Here is an 18,105-nt window from a genome sequence, read left to right on the forward strand (position 1 = left end):
TTTCAAAACCGAAAACAGAAACAAATAATAATGATAATAAACAACAAATATAAAACATCATCAATAATATTTTCATATACAATGATCTTTGCATTTAAAAACAATATAAAATCAATCTGATGCGCGAAATTCGATAATAATAATAATAATTTTATTTATGCGCTTATCTTGGAGATATTCGCGCGTATAAAAGGTTGAAAATAAGAGATTACAAAATGAAATTAAGTAAAAATCTAACTAAGAGAAAATGACAATTAAAATCTGAATATAAAACTAAAAAGAAAGTAAAGTTTGATTTTGTATTGCCTTTAAATGATTGTATATGTGTTTACAAAGGAATTTAAATTTACTGTGTATGTGTTTGTTCTGTGTAAAGTTATCTAGTGATGTGATGTTTCCTAGGTTTAATTGTGTTCTTATGTTTGTGTAATTTGTACAGTATAATAAGAGGTGTTTAACGTTTTGGACTGTGTGATGATTTGTACATGTGCAAGTGTTTGTGTTTGTAATTTGAAATCTGTGTAAATATTCTTGAAAATTACCATGTCCAGTGTAAAATTGTGTGGTTATGAAATCTATATGTATGAATTTGGGGATATTTGGGAGGGGGAAAAATTCTTTAAATGTTTCATTTGTGCTTTGATGTGCAAGTGTCATGGCATTCTGTTTTGTTGTTTCAATAAAATGTTCGATTGTTGTATTGTGTAGTGTTTCTAGTGTAATGTTGTGTCTGTGTAGGAATTTTGTTTGTTTAATTAAAATGTTGTCACTTAGGGGTTCAATCTTCGTTAATAGTGTTGTACAAGCTTTAGAGATTGTTCTGTAACCCATAATCGAGTGTCTTAAGATTGTGTGTTGTGCGGATTCTAGTTTTTTCACTTGTTTTTTTGTTATGTGTTTGAACCATATTTCAGATCCGTATGTGAGTTGGGGTCTGATGAGACCTTTGTACAAATTTTGTCTTTTTTTTGTGTTAATTCCATATGTGTTTTTACAAAAGTTAAAAAGTGCGTTTTTTATACGAATTGTTTTAGCTATAGTGTTTTCTATGTGTAAATTGAAGTTAATTTTGTTGCGGTGTTGGTGGTTTTGCATAGTGAGACCAAGAATTTTCATTTTGTCTACTATTTGTATGTGTTCGTTGTTTAATGTGATGGGAGTGGTGAGAGATTTTTTGTGGAAGTGTAGAATTTGTGTTTTTTGTGTGTTAATGGTCAGGTAATTGTTAGTGGACCACGTGTTGATGTATGCGGTTGATATGCGCGAAATTCGATCATTTAGCCATTGTACGTTTTAGTTTGTATGTTTTGTAAAAAGAATCAAGAAATTTTTCATCCAATCCTAATTCGGTCATCTCTTCCAATCGACGTGTATCGGATGGATAGGCATGTTTATCACGTGTACCATTCAATCGTAATGAAATATGTTTAACATCCATGAATTTAGGCAAATCAGTTTTCTTGCAATAATGAACCAAAGCACGAAGTCTTGGACTCATAAATGCCAATATCATTGACATGATACCATTCAAAAGCCATGGCAAATCAACTACATACATTTTTCGCATACCACCCGGATAATGTTCGATTGCTGAGATTTTGAATTTATTCATATCCATATCGACATTGGCCAAACCGGCACCGCCATTATCGGTTACATAGACAAAACCATCACGTCCGGCAGCACGATCTAATCGTTCCAAACTGAATGCCATAAATTCTCTTGTAAGCACTTCTAATTCTTTAAATTTTCGTTGATTACGTGTTGCTTCCCATTGAATTAGATGACCTTCATTATCACGACCATTGATTTCTACTTCAATTAATTCATAAAATTCTTTTGGAAATGATTTTTCGGTTCGTTCATGTACATTTAATGTTTTTTTCCATTGTAATGCTTCACACATTGCTTTAAACGGGCCATCATCGTTATCCAATTCATAAATATCATCGGCAGCAAAACGTTCCACTTGCCATTCTTCAGTACGTACACGTTCAATATCAATAGGATGGTAAAGATGACTGTTTGTTTCCAATTCTTTTTCGAATCGAGCACGAAGACGTTCAATTTTTTTCAATATTGCTTCACTTGGTGGTGGTAATGGCATTTTTTTTTTATTTCAAGTTTTGCTGATTGATAAAACAAATAAACTATTTCACAAATAACAAATTGATACCGTTAATAGCGTTGCCAAATGAATGAATGATGTGGATCAACTTTTCCAACACGATTTTAATTGAAAAAAAAATACACATTAAAACGCGACAATAAGACGTGTGTCTTACAATAAAGAATGTCGATAAATAGTCTTATTTTAAATAGTTATTACTTTAAGGAAAAAAATATCTTCGTTTCGGTAGTTGTGCCCTATTTTAGGGTACATCTGAAAATCTGTACAACAAACACGAGATTTACAATCTTTATATTAGATAAACTAAAATAGATTTAAAGTGGGAAAAACAAAATTTTATTGGCAATGACAATGATCTAATCTAAACACAGATGATTATCAATCAACCTAACAACCTAAATAAATGTAAAATGATTCAAGGTCTGTAGCACGATTTATTTGAATGATAAAAGAAAATTGATTGAAATAAACAATAATAATATAGAACAAATATCAGCACACAGAGAAAAAAAATCGATAAAAATGATTTTATTTTTTTCTCAAAAAAAAATCAATCAATCAATTGAATTTTACTCAAAAATCATTCGGAATCAAATGATGAATTTTGTCTATATTGAAAAAAAAAGTTTTTCATGTAATCAACGAATACTTTTTTATTTGTCAAATACAAATTGATCGTCTGCACATCATCATCAATGGTACAACTCACAATCTTCGCTGTCGTTGTTGTTGTTGATGATAATGAATTGATTGTGAAAGAAATGAATTGATCGATCTTGACATTGGCAATGTTATCATCAACAACAACAACAACAACAAAAACATTGATTCATTCTGTTTGATCGATTGATTAATGCATGAGATAAGTTCCAGCAATGAAACGAAAAAATGAATGCGAAAGTGAAAACAGATTCGAAAACAACATTCCTGAATATTCGATTATGTTGTTGTTGAATTCAATTCTTAAATATGAAAAAAAATCAAATTTCATTCATTAATTCATCAATTAAATGAATGTTACGGATGGTGAGTATACGTCGATGACGTCAATTCTAGAATTTCTTGTTTTTTTTTTTGTTTATGAATTTTTCATTTTTTATTCAAATAGCAAATTAGCCATCATCGCTCGTAATCGAAATGGTCGCGTCACACACATACATACATTGATATAACCTTTCAATTGATCAACATCATATTATTTTGCCTCAAGCAACAAAACATTGATCATAATCAAAATTGTTACCTGATTTTTATTGATTATTATCGTTGTAAACAAAAACAAGTATTTCTCATTTGATGATATGACCAAGAAGAAACAAATCAAAAAAAAAAAAAAATAAAATAAATAAATAAACCCAAATGAATATTATCCCAAAAATTGTATCGTGGATAAAAAAAAGTCCAATAATAATAATAACGATGATGATAAATGCCAAGTGTATGATGAGGAGGGAAGAAGAATTTGACGACAATAATTATTGATTTGATTGTTAAAAAAAGAGAGAAAGAAAAAATTTCAAGATCACAAGGATTGCGTGTTTTTTTCCATCATTTCGATAATCCTCAATCATTATCATCATTTCATTCTTCGATCCATGAATGAACATTATTGCACATTAATCGACATGAATCATTGATTATCGAATGCCATCATCATAATTATGAGTTTGATTTTTTTTAAGTTTTTTTTTTAATTTTGATTCAAATAAAATCATCATCAATTTTAAATCATAAATGATTTTACACTTTCTTTCTTTCTTATGTACCCATCCATCTATCACATATTGTCGAATCGAATGATTGATTGATTGTTGGATTGATCGATTGAATCTATCGAACAATTATCGATTGTGTTTGTTGATTGGCACAAACACACACACACACCTTATCACAATGATAAAAAAATTGTAAAGAAACAAAATGGAAATTTTTATTTTTTCTCAGCCCGAAAAAAATGATGATTCAAACAATACAAAAGAATAGAAAATTTTTGTTTTTCATTTTTACATGAGATTTCTATTATTATAATAATCACATCATTATCATCAAAAAAAAAAAAATAATAATGACAATGGTTCAATCAAATAAAGATTTAAGATATCGATAATTCTTTTATTAACAATATGTCCAACATAACAACATTAACTGAAAACCAATAAATCATTACAATTATTCGAACAACAGGCAAAAATAGCAGAGTACGAATCAATAAAAAATTCTCGCCGATCGATTAGTTCTTTTCAACCATAATGATGATTGGAAAATTGCAAATAATTCCGCCTGAAAAATCACAATAACTTACCAATGTTAATTGAATCATTGACCATAATAAAAATAGAACATATGATTTAATAATGTTAAACATGATGATGATGATAGACCCTAACCTTTTATTCGTACCTAACTTTTACAGTAGAATGAACATGAATTGACGTCCCACTCAAATTCTTTTCTATATATAGATTATGGATCGATTGCAGTTTGATGATATGAACATGGTGGATCACAATTTTTTTGGCTAGATTTAGATTGTCGATTGTTCGATACATTATCTTCATGTATCATAATGCTGACATTGAAATTTTTTTAAATTCAATGAATAATTCATTTGAAACGATGGGAGCGACCTCTAGGATAGAGAATGGTAATCAAAAATTCTGATCCTGCGATATAAACTCGTTGTTCGTTTCTTAATTATAATGTGATCTTGAATCGAAAACCACAGAAATTCATTTGAAAAATTTGAAATTAAAAAAAAAATTTGTTTAAAAAGAATGAAAAATTACTAAAAAAAAAATTAAAATTTATTCTTGATTCAATCGAAAATGTTTTAGATGAATTTTAAGATAGTCAAGAATTTCCGCCTGCGTCATTAGGCGGCCTTGTTTAGCATTCACTGGATTATTGACATTATCATCTTCAATATACATGTCAAACATTTCAAATTTCGGTCGTACATCGATTATATTACGACCAGCAACCAATATGAATGGTATACCAATCGTTTTAGCTGTTAATAATCGTTTACCAATGGTAAGATTAGAACGATCATCAATGAGAATATCCTCTCCGAATCGGTTACGGATAACATTGGCTAAATGCATAGAAAATTCTGTACCCTTTCCATGATCTTCTTTACTATCACGTTTCGGTAATATTAAGCAAACTTTGAAAGGTACAATTAATTTTGGCCATCGAAGAAATAAGGAATTTGATGCTGAATCATATAGTGTCGATGTAGATTGTGATGATAAAGAATTGGTAGATGAGGAATCGGAATCCGATGATAATGATTGTTGATATTTACAGGATAGATATTCGACCGATGCGGCCAATATACGGCTAATGCCCAATCCATAGCATCCCATTTGTAGTGCTCTATTTAATGAATAATTTTAGAAAAAAAGTGATTAGATAAAATTATCAAAGGAATTTCAAAATTACAAACAACATACATTTGTTTATTTGAATGTTCAGCTAAATATATGGCTCCCATACGGCTAGAATATCGATCGGATAATAAAAATGAATGGCCCAATTCTAATGCACGTTGTTTCGATGTTAAATTATGACTTTTACAATTTAGACAATGTGGTTGTTGTTGGTCATCCATATCAGCTAATAATTCGGCATTGAATGATTCAGAACAATCTAAACAGGTATACATTTCATCTTCACCGAGATTGGTTGCAAGCAAAAATTCATGTGAATGTTTTCCACCAATAGTACCAACCGATCCAACAGCTAAACCAGGAAATGAAAAAAATTAGGCTACGATAATTATAATGATTTAAAATATTACTTTTAATCACTGGTAATTCTAATAACCGGAATAAATTCTCATACATTGAACTGACCATCTGATACGTTTGTTTGGCCGTATCTTCATCCTTATCGAATGTATATAAATCTGAAACGAATCCAAGTGATGAAATTACAATACACACACAAACACATGACGATTCAATTCACATACCTTTCATGATGAATTCTCGTGCACGAAGCAAACCGAATTTTGTCCGTAATTCATCACGATATTTTGGTGATATTTGATATAAATAAATGGGTAATTGTCGATGGGATAATTGATTACATGAGGCCAATATTTGTGTAACCACTTCTTCATGTGTCTAAATTTAAAGAGATTTGAAAACGATTGATTAATCAATGTTCAAAGGTCAAAATTGTACTAACTGGAGCAAGACAATATTCCATTTGATGACGATCTTTTACACGAAATATCTCCTGACCAGATAATTGCCAACGTTCGGATCGTAACCATAAATGTTTGCCAACAATTGATGGCATTTGAACTTTCTGTGCACCAAGCTGATACATATGTTGATTAACTAAATCGTTCAAACGTTCTAATGATCGAACGACGAATGGCATCAATGAAAAGAATCCTTTATCGAATGATTTAATAAAATTCTTTTCACGAAACAGCTGTTTACATCAAAAAGACAAACAAATAAATTAGGATTCATAAAATCAACAATCATAAGACAAAATGAACTTACACTATATTGCGTAATATCATCAACAATTGCCGAATCAAGACGAACAATTTCATTGAATGTTGAACTAAATAGGACTTCATTCCAACGATATAATCGTCCTCTAATTTGGCATTGTTGATCCACCACATGATGATGGTGATGGTAATCACGTTTGGCATACGAATGATCATTCAAATTTTTATTAATCATATGATTTATTATAGATGAATGATGATAACGATGAAAATTGATGATGCCAGTAGATATTCGTCGTTCACCATCATGATGGATATGATGATTATCGATTGAATTTGACAAACATTTTTGTCTTCGTCGTATATTCGCTTGTAATCGAATGAAATTTGATCGACATTTATTCAAAATAATAATTGTCATGCCTTTTTTACACACACGCACACACTTGAATTATAAAATTTTATCAATAAAAAAAATTTAAATAATTTTTTTCCTGGAAAATAGATCAAATATTTTAAAAAAATATTTTATTTTTAAACATTGAATTAACCATTGCATGCACGCCGAAATATTTTTTTCGTCCAATACACAAACGCTATTTCGACTATCAGCAGTCTGTGTTTGGGTTAATTTTGGTAAATTTAAAATTCGAATCTATTTTTTGTGCTCGAGTTTTGTTTTCGTGGATAAATTATGTGGATGAATTGCGAAAATTGCTTATCCCGGTATTTGACCTTAACTTCCGTCGTTTGGTTTATTTTATTTTTTTTGCTGATTTTTGTGCTGAATGTGATTTTGATGGCGATTGTTTCTGCTTGTTTCTTATTTCGATGACACTTTAGCATTCACAATCAACCACTTTTTTCGGTTCAATCGACCGACCAATCAACTCAATCATTCTAAAATGAATGAGTGATATATTTTCATAAACTAGTGTAAAATTTGAATGTTTGTACGTTAATCCAAACAAACATACAATTTTTTTGTATGTATGTTGATCTTGAATTTTTTTTTCGTTTGTTTGTGTTTTGTTTGTCTATGCTGTTGATGATATCCTAAATCCGAGTGCAATAATAATTATTGCACTTAACTTTTTAGAAAACATGCGAAAACACACACCCACCAATTTTACATCGAACCATATGCCGCAATGACGTTCATTAAAAACGTTTTCTTATATATGATTCGATCGATTTCTACTTGGATTAATCATCATCATCATTATCGATTATGATTGCACAATTTTTTTTCTTCAAAATCAACAAATCAATATCAAAAATGCAATTTTTTTTGTCTATTTTGCTTTCCCAACAATATTTACGGATGTTAATTTGTTTCAGACTAAATTGATCATATAATAAATCAATCAGGCAATATATCAAATTAATTACAAATATCCGATTCATACCGATATGATCCAAATCTAACCAACGTAGTTTAATTGTTATTGATTTTAAAATCGAATTATCAATTTGGCAACGACAACAAAAACATTCAAGATTCAAATCATAAATGTTTATAATCTTTTTCATTTCTCATTGATATAGATAACAATAATAATAATTTTCGTCGAAAATGGCGTGCGCGTGTGACAAGTAAACAAGTAACAATAACAGTAAAAATTATCCGTGTTTTGATTCACGTCATTAAATATTTCGGCATCACTTGATGGCAATCACTTTTCTCTCTCTCTCTCTGTGTGTGTGTGTGTTTGTGTGTTTATTAAGTCTGAATTGCATATCTTGATATCGAATGAATATTAAATTATGATGATGATGATGATGATGTTGAAAAGTGACTGGGAAAACCGATTTAAACCGGATTCAAAATTTATCATTTTTTTCACACTACACACACACACACACATAATAACAAATAATCAATATTTCTGGATGTTTGAATCCAGATCAATCCGAAATATTGAAGATTTTTTTCCTCTTCTATTTCGTTTTTTTAAAAGTGCAATTCCTTTTTCTTTCAGTGCATAACTCAATGAACTTTAACTTTGAAACATTTTTTTTATGTTCATCAACAATGCCGATGTCATTCCAATAACAATTGACATCCGATCATCATCATCATCATCATCGATTTTCCTCACTGCCATTCATCCAGTTCTTTTTTTTCACCTTCGGGAATTTTAATCACGAATTTATTTATTTTTCATTCATTAGTTTTTACCCGATGAACAAACAAAAAGAAAGAAAAATTAATGAATTTCTAATTCGTTTGGATAATTCATCCAGGTTTTCATCATTTTGTTTTTCATTCTGACAAAAACAAATATCATTTTTGTTTCTTTATTCAACACAAAAAAACGCATTGTAAATGTTTGCCCAATTCATGTGCCTGAATGAGACAATTAAAATGAATATATAGAATCTAAACAGAATAAACAAAAGAAGAAAAAAAACTTGAATGAATTTGAATATTCCAAAAACAACTACAACAACAACAACAAACCAACTACAATTAGAAACCAAATTATTCGAATTTTTTTTGCCTGTATATTTGCTGAATGATGAAATTTTATCGTGACATCATTGATCTATTGATGTGATGTTTGTTTATATATAACTATCATTTTTCCTAATTTTCTTTTCATTTTTTTTTCATTTCCTATTAATTCCAGAACCTATTCGGTGAATTTGACACGCGTTCCATAAAACAATTAATTGTTGAAATATTTTTTTCCAGAATAAATAGAAAAAAAAACGAGAAACCAAAAAATTGAATTACATTGAATTATACTCAAAATTAATTGGATCAACTCTTCTCTTATCATAATGATGATGATCAAGTATTGGATCTCAAATTTCAACCATTCTTATCATATTTTCTTAATATGACCCAGATCACTAATTAGTTTATCATTTGGATTGCTGGAGGCAAAATTTTGTTTTAAAATAACAAAAAAAAAATTTTGTCATTTTTTGAAATTAAAAAAAAACTACTTCAAAAACTTTTTCAAAAATCAGATTTTTAATCATGAAAAGAGTAATTTTTTGAACAGAGAAATTGTGTGTGTGTGTGTGGAAAACTCTCTCCAAACATGAGTGAATTATTATGGAAAAATTTCTGGGTAAATGATGGTGATGAAAGAAAAAATGTGGAAAAAAACGAGAACAAAATATGTTCGAATTTGAATCATTTTTTTTTGTCTGGTTCGAACGTCAATAAATTCGGACATTCCAATTTTTTTTTTGGATATGGACAAACTCCAGATGTGTGTGTTTTCTCAATATATCAATCGATCATTGATCATCAATCATATTCAAAAAAATAAAAAAATTGTTTTCTTCTAATTTCCGCTAGTAATTGTTTTTTTTTCGTCTCTCTCTCGTCTCTATCGTCTCTCTCTCTGGTTAATATTTTCTGGTTTTTTCCCTCGATGATGAGGATGATGATGATATACATTCAATGACATATTTTTCATGATAATTTCAATGTTTTTTTGTCTGTTTTTGTTTTTTTGTATGATGAGAAAAACCATTCCCAAATGACAATTTAATTAATTGTATTGATCCAAAACGTATCTTTCTGGACTATAATCCTTCTTCGCTACATTCAAAATTAGTCTAGAATTTGGACATAAATGGCAAATTTTCATATCAGGTTCAAACATTTACCAAATTAAATTGTAAATTTGAAATAATTAAAATATATATATTGTTTTCCCATCATTTAGTAGTTCGAATTCAGCTATAACAATGGAATCTTTGTGTTCAGATTTTAAAAAATCAGTTCATCAACAAGAAAAATATCGGGGAATTTTTTTTTTTTTTTTTTTGGCCATTTGGCAAAAAACGTCAAAACATTTGATTTCGACAAAGACCATATAATTCAACCATTCAAACATTGATTGATCACATAATGATGATATATAGACATACAAACAAAGAAAACAAGAAAGAAAGAAAGAAGTTTTTATAAGTTCAATATATTATTTTCTTTTTTTTTTTGTTCATCAATGACGATTCATTCAAATTTTTATAATTATTTTTTTTCAATGTCAAAGATATTATTTAATGGATGATGTTGATGGATGCTAGGACCGTGTGAAATTCGAGATGACAAATTTTTTCAATAAATACGCAATTCGTATGATGATCACGATTAATCATGCTGATGATGATGATGATGATGATGAGGATTTCGCTTTGCTTGGCTACAGGGTAAATCATCAACATGATAATAATAATAATAAATGTATTTTGTTGAACATAGATTTTTTTTTTGAACGAACCGGAACGCCCATCGTGACTACCTCATGAAAATGTAATAATAATAATAATTTCTGGCTCATTCACAATTTATGATCGAAAATTGATCGATTGATCTTTGAAATTTTGATTTAAAAACGATAACAAATCAAACCAAAAAAAAAAAAATAAAAAATATCCGTTTCGAGTACAACCTGAGTACATAAACATAAATGATATCATCATTAACTAATAATTCAGAAACATTTCAAAAGAAAAAACAGCTTTAAATTCAATCTATATACTACACCAAAATAGGTTTCTGATGTGTGTTCTTTTTCTCATTCATTCATTCATTCATTCTAATAGATTTAACCTCGAAAATATTCAAAACATGATCAGATTTTTTTTTTCTGTTTATTAACGATTATAACATACATTTTGTATGATGATCATCAACCACATTATGATTTTAAGCTCTCTTTTATCATTTGAATTTAATCGATTTATATATACATATCAAAATAATAACATACATAACAATGATGATTACAAATCTATAGAAATGCATCCTCTATACGATATAAAATAAAACCAGACGACTGTGAATGTGTATGAATAAACCAAAAAACCGATTTCACGAAAAAACGAAAACAAAATTTATCAAAAAAAAAAATGCCCGAAAATGACTAACATTTCATGTTGAGACAGAACAAATTGGATAAAAAAAAACAATATTCTCTCATCATACTCGTTATGCAGTGTAAGATGAAAAAAAAAGAAAGAAAGTGATATGATAATCTTATCCGTAAGGGATGAAAGAAATGATTTTTTTTTACCCGCTTTTATAAAATAATCTCAATGGTCATGGTAAAATCAATCAAATCAAATCAAAATAAAAATAATTATAAACCCAAGGATAATGTTGATGAGAAAAATTGATCCTAAAAAATGTCTTATCATAAAGAAAATAGAAAAATTATCGTCTGTAATGATATAATTAGATCGATCGATCGATCGATTCGTTATAAATTCAATATATATTCAAAATTGAATTTTTTTTCCATTTATTATCGATTATTATTATGAATGATGGACCAATGATGAACGAATTATTCGATATATGAGATAGTGGAGAATCGATTGTTTTATTTTATTTTATTTTTTTGCCATTTTTGTTTGATTTTTCTTTCATTCACTAACTATTGAAATAATAATTATTATTATCATCAAATCATTGATCATCAATTGATAATGAATGTCCACGTATTAATAATGGATTGAAAAAAAGTCTTATATTTCAAACCTTGTGACGGTGAAAAAGAAAAACGAAGAGGAAAGAAAAATGTACATCTATATTATATGTAAAAATAGAATCATTGATCATTATCATTTTAATAAGAATCATCGTGTCAAGGTCATTTAAAATGATAATGAAAACTACTACTAAATTGAACTTGAAGTGAATCGTATGAAATTCTATTTGAATTTGCTGAATTTAGGTAATTCAATGTTTGTTTGTTTTTTTTTTTTTTTATTTTCGATCACGTGAATCTATTTATTCAATTTATTTGTCATTCATAATAATAATTTTTTTTTGCCATGTCCAGATACATCGAATATCATATATTTGCTGATGATGCATCCAATGAATTTCATTTTATGTAAATAGAAAAAATACTATTATTATTATCGCTGATAAATTCAAATCAAACGATGATGATGATGATGATGATGATGACAACAACAATCATAACAAATTCAAATTTGGCTAATGATGATCATGATCAATGAGGGTATGATTTTACTAATAATAATAGTATTAAGAAATTATCTTATTTTCAAAGCACAACGAAATCAATATCGACTTACAGATTGATTTTTTTTCTCAAATCAAAATCTCAAAAAAAACTATTGAAAATGAAAAAGAAAAAAAACCATGTTTTCTTTTTGATCAATCAATCAATCGAATTTAATCAAATCAAATCAAAAAAAAAAAAAAACTTCGCCATATTTTTTTTTGTTTTGTTTCGAATTTTTTTCACCACCATCATCATCATTCAAACCAGTCAGTTTGAACTGCTTTATTCCGCTTTTTTGTTATACAAAAATAATTTTATTTACTTTGACTTTCACACACATTGGTCACATTTTTTTTCACTGGATTCAAATTCGAATGCAACTTGTCATTCGACAAATCACTTGTTTCATCCTTTTTTGATCGACAACCTTTTTATTTGAAGAATTTCTTGGAAATTTCTTCAAATGATTATTTGGTTTTTCAATAAAAATGAAACAAAAAAAAAAACTTTTAATAGTTACATTGCATCAGAATTTTAAAAAATAATCATCACTTGATGTAATAAGCTGTGTCTATCCATCCATCTATTCTACAGAAAAAATATACGTCAACATAATGAAAAATAGGATGATGATCAAATTGCATTGAAGTTGAATTTTTTTTTTCAACTTTTCAAGATGAATGTCCAATTATATTAAATTGATAAAGATAATGATCATCATCATCAATGATTGCAACAGAAACAGAAAAACAATATGACAATGTCATACATGCAGGATGGCATGCCATATCTATAAAATAAACCAGATCAGTTTGTCAATTAATTATTATAGGAATATTTATTAAATATTGTTTTCGTCATCATTATTATCAAAATAAGAATGGGCGTGTTCATCATTCATTATCCCAAATGTTTTTGTTGTTGTTGTTGTTTTTATTCAAAATGCCTTGACATTCATGAAATTGTTAACACCTTCTTTTTCCTTTTCCCTTTCTTTCTCCCTTCATAAACACACACACACACATACATAATGGAATGTACCATCGCTATTGGTAGTTCATGTGTGTGTGTATCTAATCAATGAAACAGAGAAAAACACTATGAACACTTTTGTTTTGTTTTTTTTGAGAGGGTTTTTTTTAGTCCCCCTTTCTATATGTGGTTCTCCTCCATTTTCATTTCATATATAAATACATCACCAAAAGATGCACCAGATTCATTATTATTCAATGTTAGAGCTAACTCTCATCAATGAGAATCAGCAACACATTTTTTGATGCGTTGAATCTTTGACGAAAAAAAAAATTTGAATTTGAAAATTTCCTTTTTGTTCAATTTCACGATCGACTTTTGAATTTTTCATCATATTTTTACTGTTTGAACTTTTCCAAAAAAAAACCGGAAATAATTTTTCTTCTTCTCTCTCTCTTTTCAAAGTGAAATTTCTGATCTTTCTTTTCCTCAGTCTTTGTGTGTTGGTGTGTGAGTAATCAAAAAAAAAAATTTCTAAAAAAATGAAATTCTCAAATCAAGAATCAAAAATAATGGCCACTTATTTAATGGCTTCAATTTTGGCCATCATGGCTATGGTGATAATGGCCAATCCAATCTCTCAAGATAGTAATAATAATGGTGTTGGTGGTGGCGATAATATGGTTGTACCATTGGATTCGAATTCATTGAAATCAATATTGCTATATAATCGTCTACAACAATTAATTGAAAATGAACCGGAAATGTTGGATCTATTCGATATGGATCGTAATCATCTATCTCGTGTTATTGATGAATTATTATTATCACAATCAAATCAGATTCGTGTACGAAAATTTCTTAATGTTAAAAGTAATAAACGTGCAGGTAATTAATCAATTTCTTTTTAATTGTTTTTCTTTAACCATTTTTCAATCAATGAAATTTGTTGATTTTAAATTTTAATTGTTTTATTATTTTTCTTTCTTTGTATAGCCGCCATGGGTGTTGATCTACCCGATTATATTCTTCATATAAATAAGGGAAAAAATTTTGATTTTTCATCATTTCGTGAAAAGATGCAAAAATCTGGTTAAAAAACACTGACTTTAGATCAATCGATTCCCTGGATTCAATTAATCGATTCATCCAAGACATTCACACACACACTCACTTACACAAACACCTTTTTTGTTCCAAATACATTCCACAAGTGTTTTTTTTTCATTTTTGATTCATTTCACCCCTTGATTGTTCTCATACACTTTGTCCACATATAAGATTTGATATTTTTTTCTGGAATTTAATTTGTGATTCTTATTATTCTTTAAAATAATTTCTGTTTATGAGGCTATGCACTATGATATAGAAAAACAAACAAACAAACGAAAAAAAAAATCAATGCAGTAGCCACAGATAACATAAACAAACAAAAAGATCAAATATTGAGATTTACGGAGAAAAAACCAAGAGAAAAAAAATGATTCTGTAATAAACCACCGAATCTGACTTTGATAGTATTTTAACATTGTTTTTTTTTCTTCATTATCATCATCATATCAATTTGGTTTTGTTTTTTTTCCATCATTTTGACTTTTGATCATCATCAATATCATCGTCATCATCATCATCATCATCGTTGAGTGGCCCTTTTTGAGTTCTTAATCATTCTTAATTCTTCTTTTATTTTTCTTTTCTTGCTTTCCTCGTGATTATCCGAAGATTGAAACAAAACAAAACAAACAAAATGAATTCGATTCATGAATGTATGGAGGCTGCGATTTTATTTTATTATTATTAAAATAAAAATATCATTTGATTGAAAAAAAAGAAACAAATTATTGAAAATTTTAAATAAAAATTGATTATTTATTAATAATAATTTTGTAAGCTCGTTATTGTTCATCTTTGTCCGCTCGTTTCCTTTACAATTGTTGATGATTGTGATTGTATTTAAATTATGGTTGCCAGATCGGCCATTGGGGTCGAGGAGGACAAACATTTTTACATTGGAAAACTCGCTTAATTATACAGTTTTACATTGGTTAAATTTTTTTTCGTTTGTTTGTTAGGTGAGAAAATTTCCAAAAGGAGCCGATTTATTCCAGTCCACCATGGTTCTGGTAACCTTAATTCAAATTATTAGATGAACGATTGATAATCGATGTATCGTTTCGTTTCAACAGAATAATTCCCAACATAATACAGGTGATACCGATTGTCCATTGAATTGTTATTGATTCATCAAAAATTATGACACCAAATATTGCCTGAATGAATTAATGAATGAAAGAAAAAAAATTTTATAAGAAAATTATTCCAGTAAGCAAAATTAACATACCGAACAAATAAAATTTGTAACTGTATTCACTGTAGTCACTTGAATAGTATGTTCAGAATATGCCAAAGCTAATGAGAATTGTGTCCACATCATCGAATTGACTAGAATCATTGTAGTGAATGAGAGCACCTGTAATGTTCGTATAAGCCACTTTTTGGAAAAAAATATCAACAAAAGATTTAATTATGATGATGATGATAATTATTGTCACTCACCTGAATTTCGAACGAATTATTGGAAAAATTAAATATCCATCCGATTAATAATAACACATATGAATGACATATCTGTGGTGATGTTGCGAACTTTCCAAAAACAGCGGCTAACGATGCAAATACGCCAGATAAAATCGAGCATCGTAAAGCGATTACAGACTTTTTATTAGTTTCCATTTTGGATCAATAATAATTTGTTTTGGTAAAATTAATGAACTCAATTCCAAGCCAGTAGATGGCGAACGAATCGATTTTTATTCTCAAAAAAAAACGAGAAAATAATTGAATTGCAAAAAAATACATGCATGAAGCTAGTAAAATGCGATTAATATTAAGATCGGAGATAATGGATGAATGAAATGAGATAGTTGAATCATTGAAATGTTTTCAATTTTGTTTCGGTTGATTACGTCGTTTTGGATGACGGCTTCGGCTTTTAGCCTTACATAATGGACAAATCGGTGCATTACGATGGATTTGTTGATGACAGGAAAGACAAGATTTCATTGGCGGTGGTTGTTGACGAAAAGCAGCTGCTGCAGCAGCAGATGCTACAGAATTCGGAGTTACCGATGATGCGGATGATACTGATGAAGATGTACCATGATGATGGTCAGTATGATGATATGATCCTAAACTGCCTGCTTGACCACTAGCACCTGTACCACTTAATCGTGATCCAGTATGAAGATCTTGAAAACCGGACATTAATGATGCTAATGATGAGGAATATGCTCCACCACTAATAGCACCAGCAGTTCCCAATGATTTAGCGGTGGATGAATTTGATCCTGAAGTGTTTGTATTATCAGCGAATGGTTTGTTACTGACAATGTTTGTCGATCCAGAACCAGAACCGATCGCAGCATTTGTCGATGTATTCGATGATGATAATTGTTTGGCCACCAATGGATCCATTGTTGTGGCTTTTAATTCAAATTCACCTTTTAGATATGAGGATGTATTACCATGACGTTTAGCTGCAGCATCCAATACAAGATCTAATTTATCCAACATTAATGCATCTTCATCCTTTTGATTTTGATTATTCAAATTTTCATTTAATCTAGGTAGACCAATTTCGACACGCATTTTCTCCACGCCATCTTTCATCTGTTGTAGATGATGATGTAAACGTTTAACATTATCTACATGACGATTACGATCCTCTTCCGATTGTTTTAAAACATTTTCCAACATATTAATATCTGAATGTATTTGTCGTAATTCTTCTACATGGGTCATTTTTTCCTGATACAATGAATCCATTTCACGACGATATTCCTGTAAACATCTTTCTTCAACATTTACTAGATCCAATTCTTCATTGATTGATGAACGCATACGATCAATTTCTTGCATACGATAACGAATCTCTTTTAAATATTCCAATTTATTCATGACGAGCAATTCTTTTTCGGTCATTTCGAGTATGTTTTTTTTCAGCACTTCCAATAGAGATCGGACGAAATAGGATAGTTGAGATCAATCAATAGAGAAAAAAATTGGCACTCAAATTGGCACACTGAATAACTGGAAAAAACAAGATGAAATCAATCAATCAAAGATCATCATCATTGAAGATAAAACAAAAAAAAATTAAAGAGAAAAAAATAATCGAATGTCAATGGACAAATAAAAAAAAAGAATCCACTTTAACCCCCTCCTCAGAAATTAAAAAAAAAAACAAGGAACATCGAGTCAAAAGTAGTAGTGGTAGTAGTAAATAATAATAATAATAATAACCAAACAAATCTTAAGATCCAGCAATGGACTCAAAATAAATATATATCCTGTTGGGGGTAGTAGCAAAGCTTAATATAGTGAGTGTAGGTGGATCCTATCGATTTCGAAACGTTTGTAAATCACATAAATCTAGCAGCACTTATCATTGATCTGTCCATGTGTGTGTGTGTGTGTGTGTGGTGTTACACCCTCCGAATTTTTTTTTTCGTTAAGCATCAAAA

At 29.1% G+C, this 18,105-nt stretch overlaps 5 protein-coding genes and 1 long non-coding RNA gene across 6 annotated transcripts; 1 reads left to right on the forward strand and 5 right to left on the reverse strand.

Moving 5' to 3' along the window:
• Positions 1-129: 129 nt before the first annotated feature.
• On the reverse strand, positions 130-3,147 carry LOC124490124 (motile sperm domain-containing protein 2). The gene has a single exon (XM_047052588.2). The coding sequence runs from the start codon at positions 2,105-2,107 to the stop codon at positions 1,274-1,276; it is 834 nt and encodes a 277-aa protein (XP_046908544.1). The 5' UTR covers positions 2,108-3,147; the 3' UTR covers positions 130-1,273.
• Positions 3,148-3,431: 284 nt separating this feature from the next.
• On the reverse strand, positions 3,432-4,800 carry LOC142597485 (uncharacterized). Its single transcript, XR_012832204.1, has 2 exons — positions 4,519-4,800; positions 3,432-4,428 (listed from the first exon to the last, which is right to left on the reverse strand). It is a non-coding gene; the product is annotated as an uncharacterized LOC142597485 (long non-coding RNA).
• A 113-nt stretch (positions 4,801-4,913) lies between these two features.
• ProRS-m (prolyl-tRNA synthetase 2-like protein, mitochondrial) lies at positions 4,914-7,460 on the reverse strand. The gene is made up of 6 exons (XM_047053527.2): positions 6,652-7,460; positions 6,326-6,577; positions 6,108-6,261; positions 5,934-6,041; positions 5,587-5,875; positions 4,914-5,509 (listed from the first exon to the last, which is right to left on the reverse strand). The coding sequence occupies exons 1-6, from the start codon at positions 7,024-7,026 to the stop codon at positions 4,936-4,938; spliced, it is 1,752 nt and encodes a 583-aa protein (XP_046909483.1). The 5' UTR covers positions 7,027-7,460; the 3' UTR covers positions 4,914-4,935.
• A 6,368-nt stretch (positions 7,461-13,828) lies between these two features.
• LOC124490134 (uncharacterized) lies at positions 13,829-15,461 on the forward strand. Its single transcript, XM_047052595.2, has 2 exons — positions 13,829-14,470; positions 14,579-15,461. The coding sequence occupies exons 1-2, from the start codon at positions 14,125-14,127 to the stop codon at positions 14,677-14,679; spliced, it is 447 nt and encodes a 148-aa protein (XP_046908551.2). The 5' UTR covers positions 13,829-14,124; the 3' UTR covers positions 14,680-15,461.
• Positions 15,429-16,366, reverse strand: LOC124490133 (transmembrane protein 42). Its single transcript, XM_047052594.2, has 3 exons — positions 16,139-16,366; positions 15,924-16,073; positions 15,429-15,852 (listed from the first exon to the last, which is right to left on the reverse strand). Exons 1-3 carry the CDS (start codon positions 16,313-16,315, stop codon positions 15,712-15,714), a joined length of 468 nt encoding a protein of 155 aa, XP_046908550.1. The 5' UTR covers positions 16,316-16,366; the 3' UTR covers positions 15,429-15,711.
• LOC124490132 (zinc finger C4H2 domain-containing protein) lies at positions 16,356-17,844 on the reverse strand. The gene has a single exon (XM_047052593.2). The coding sequence runs from the start codon at positions 17,561-17,563 to the stop codon at positions 16,526-16,528; it is 1,038 nt and encodes a 345-aa protein (XP_046908549.1). The 5' UTR covers positions 17,564-17,844; the 3' UTR covers positions 16,356-16,525.
• Positions 17,845-18,105: the final 261 nt, after the last annotated feature.

This window comes from Dermatophagoides farinae, chromosome 4, assembly GCF_024713945.1.
Source record: "Dermatophagoides farinae isolate YC_2012a chromosome 4, ASM2471394v1, whole genome shotgun sequence".
Lineage (NCBI taxonomy): Eukaryota > Metazoa > Arthropoda > Arachnida > Sarcoptiformes > Pyroglyphidae > Dermatophagoides > Dermatophagoides farinae.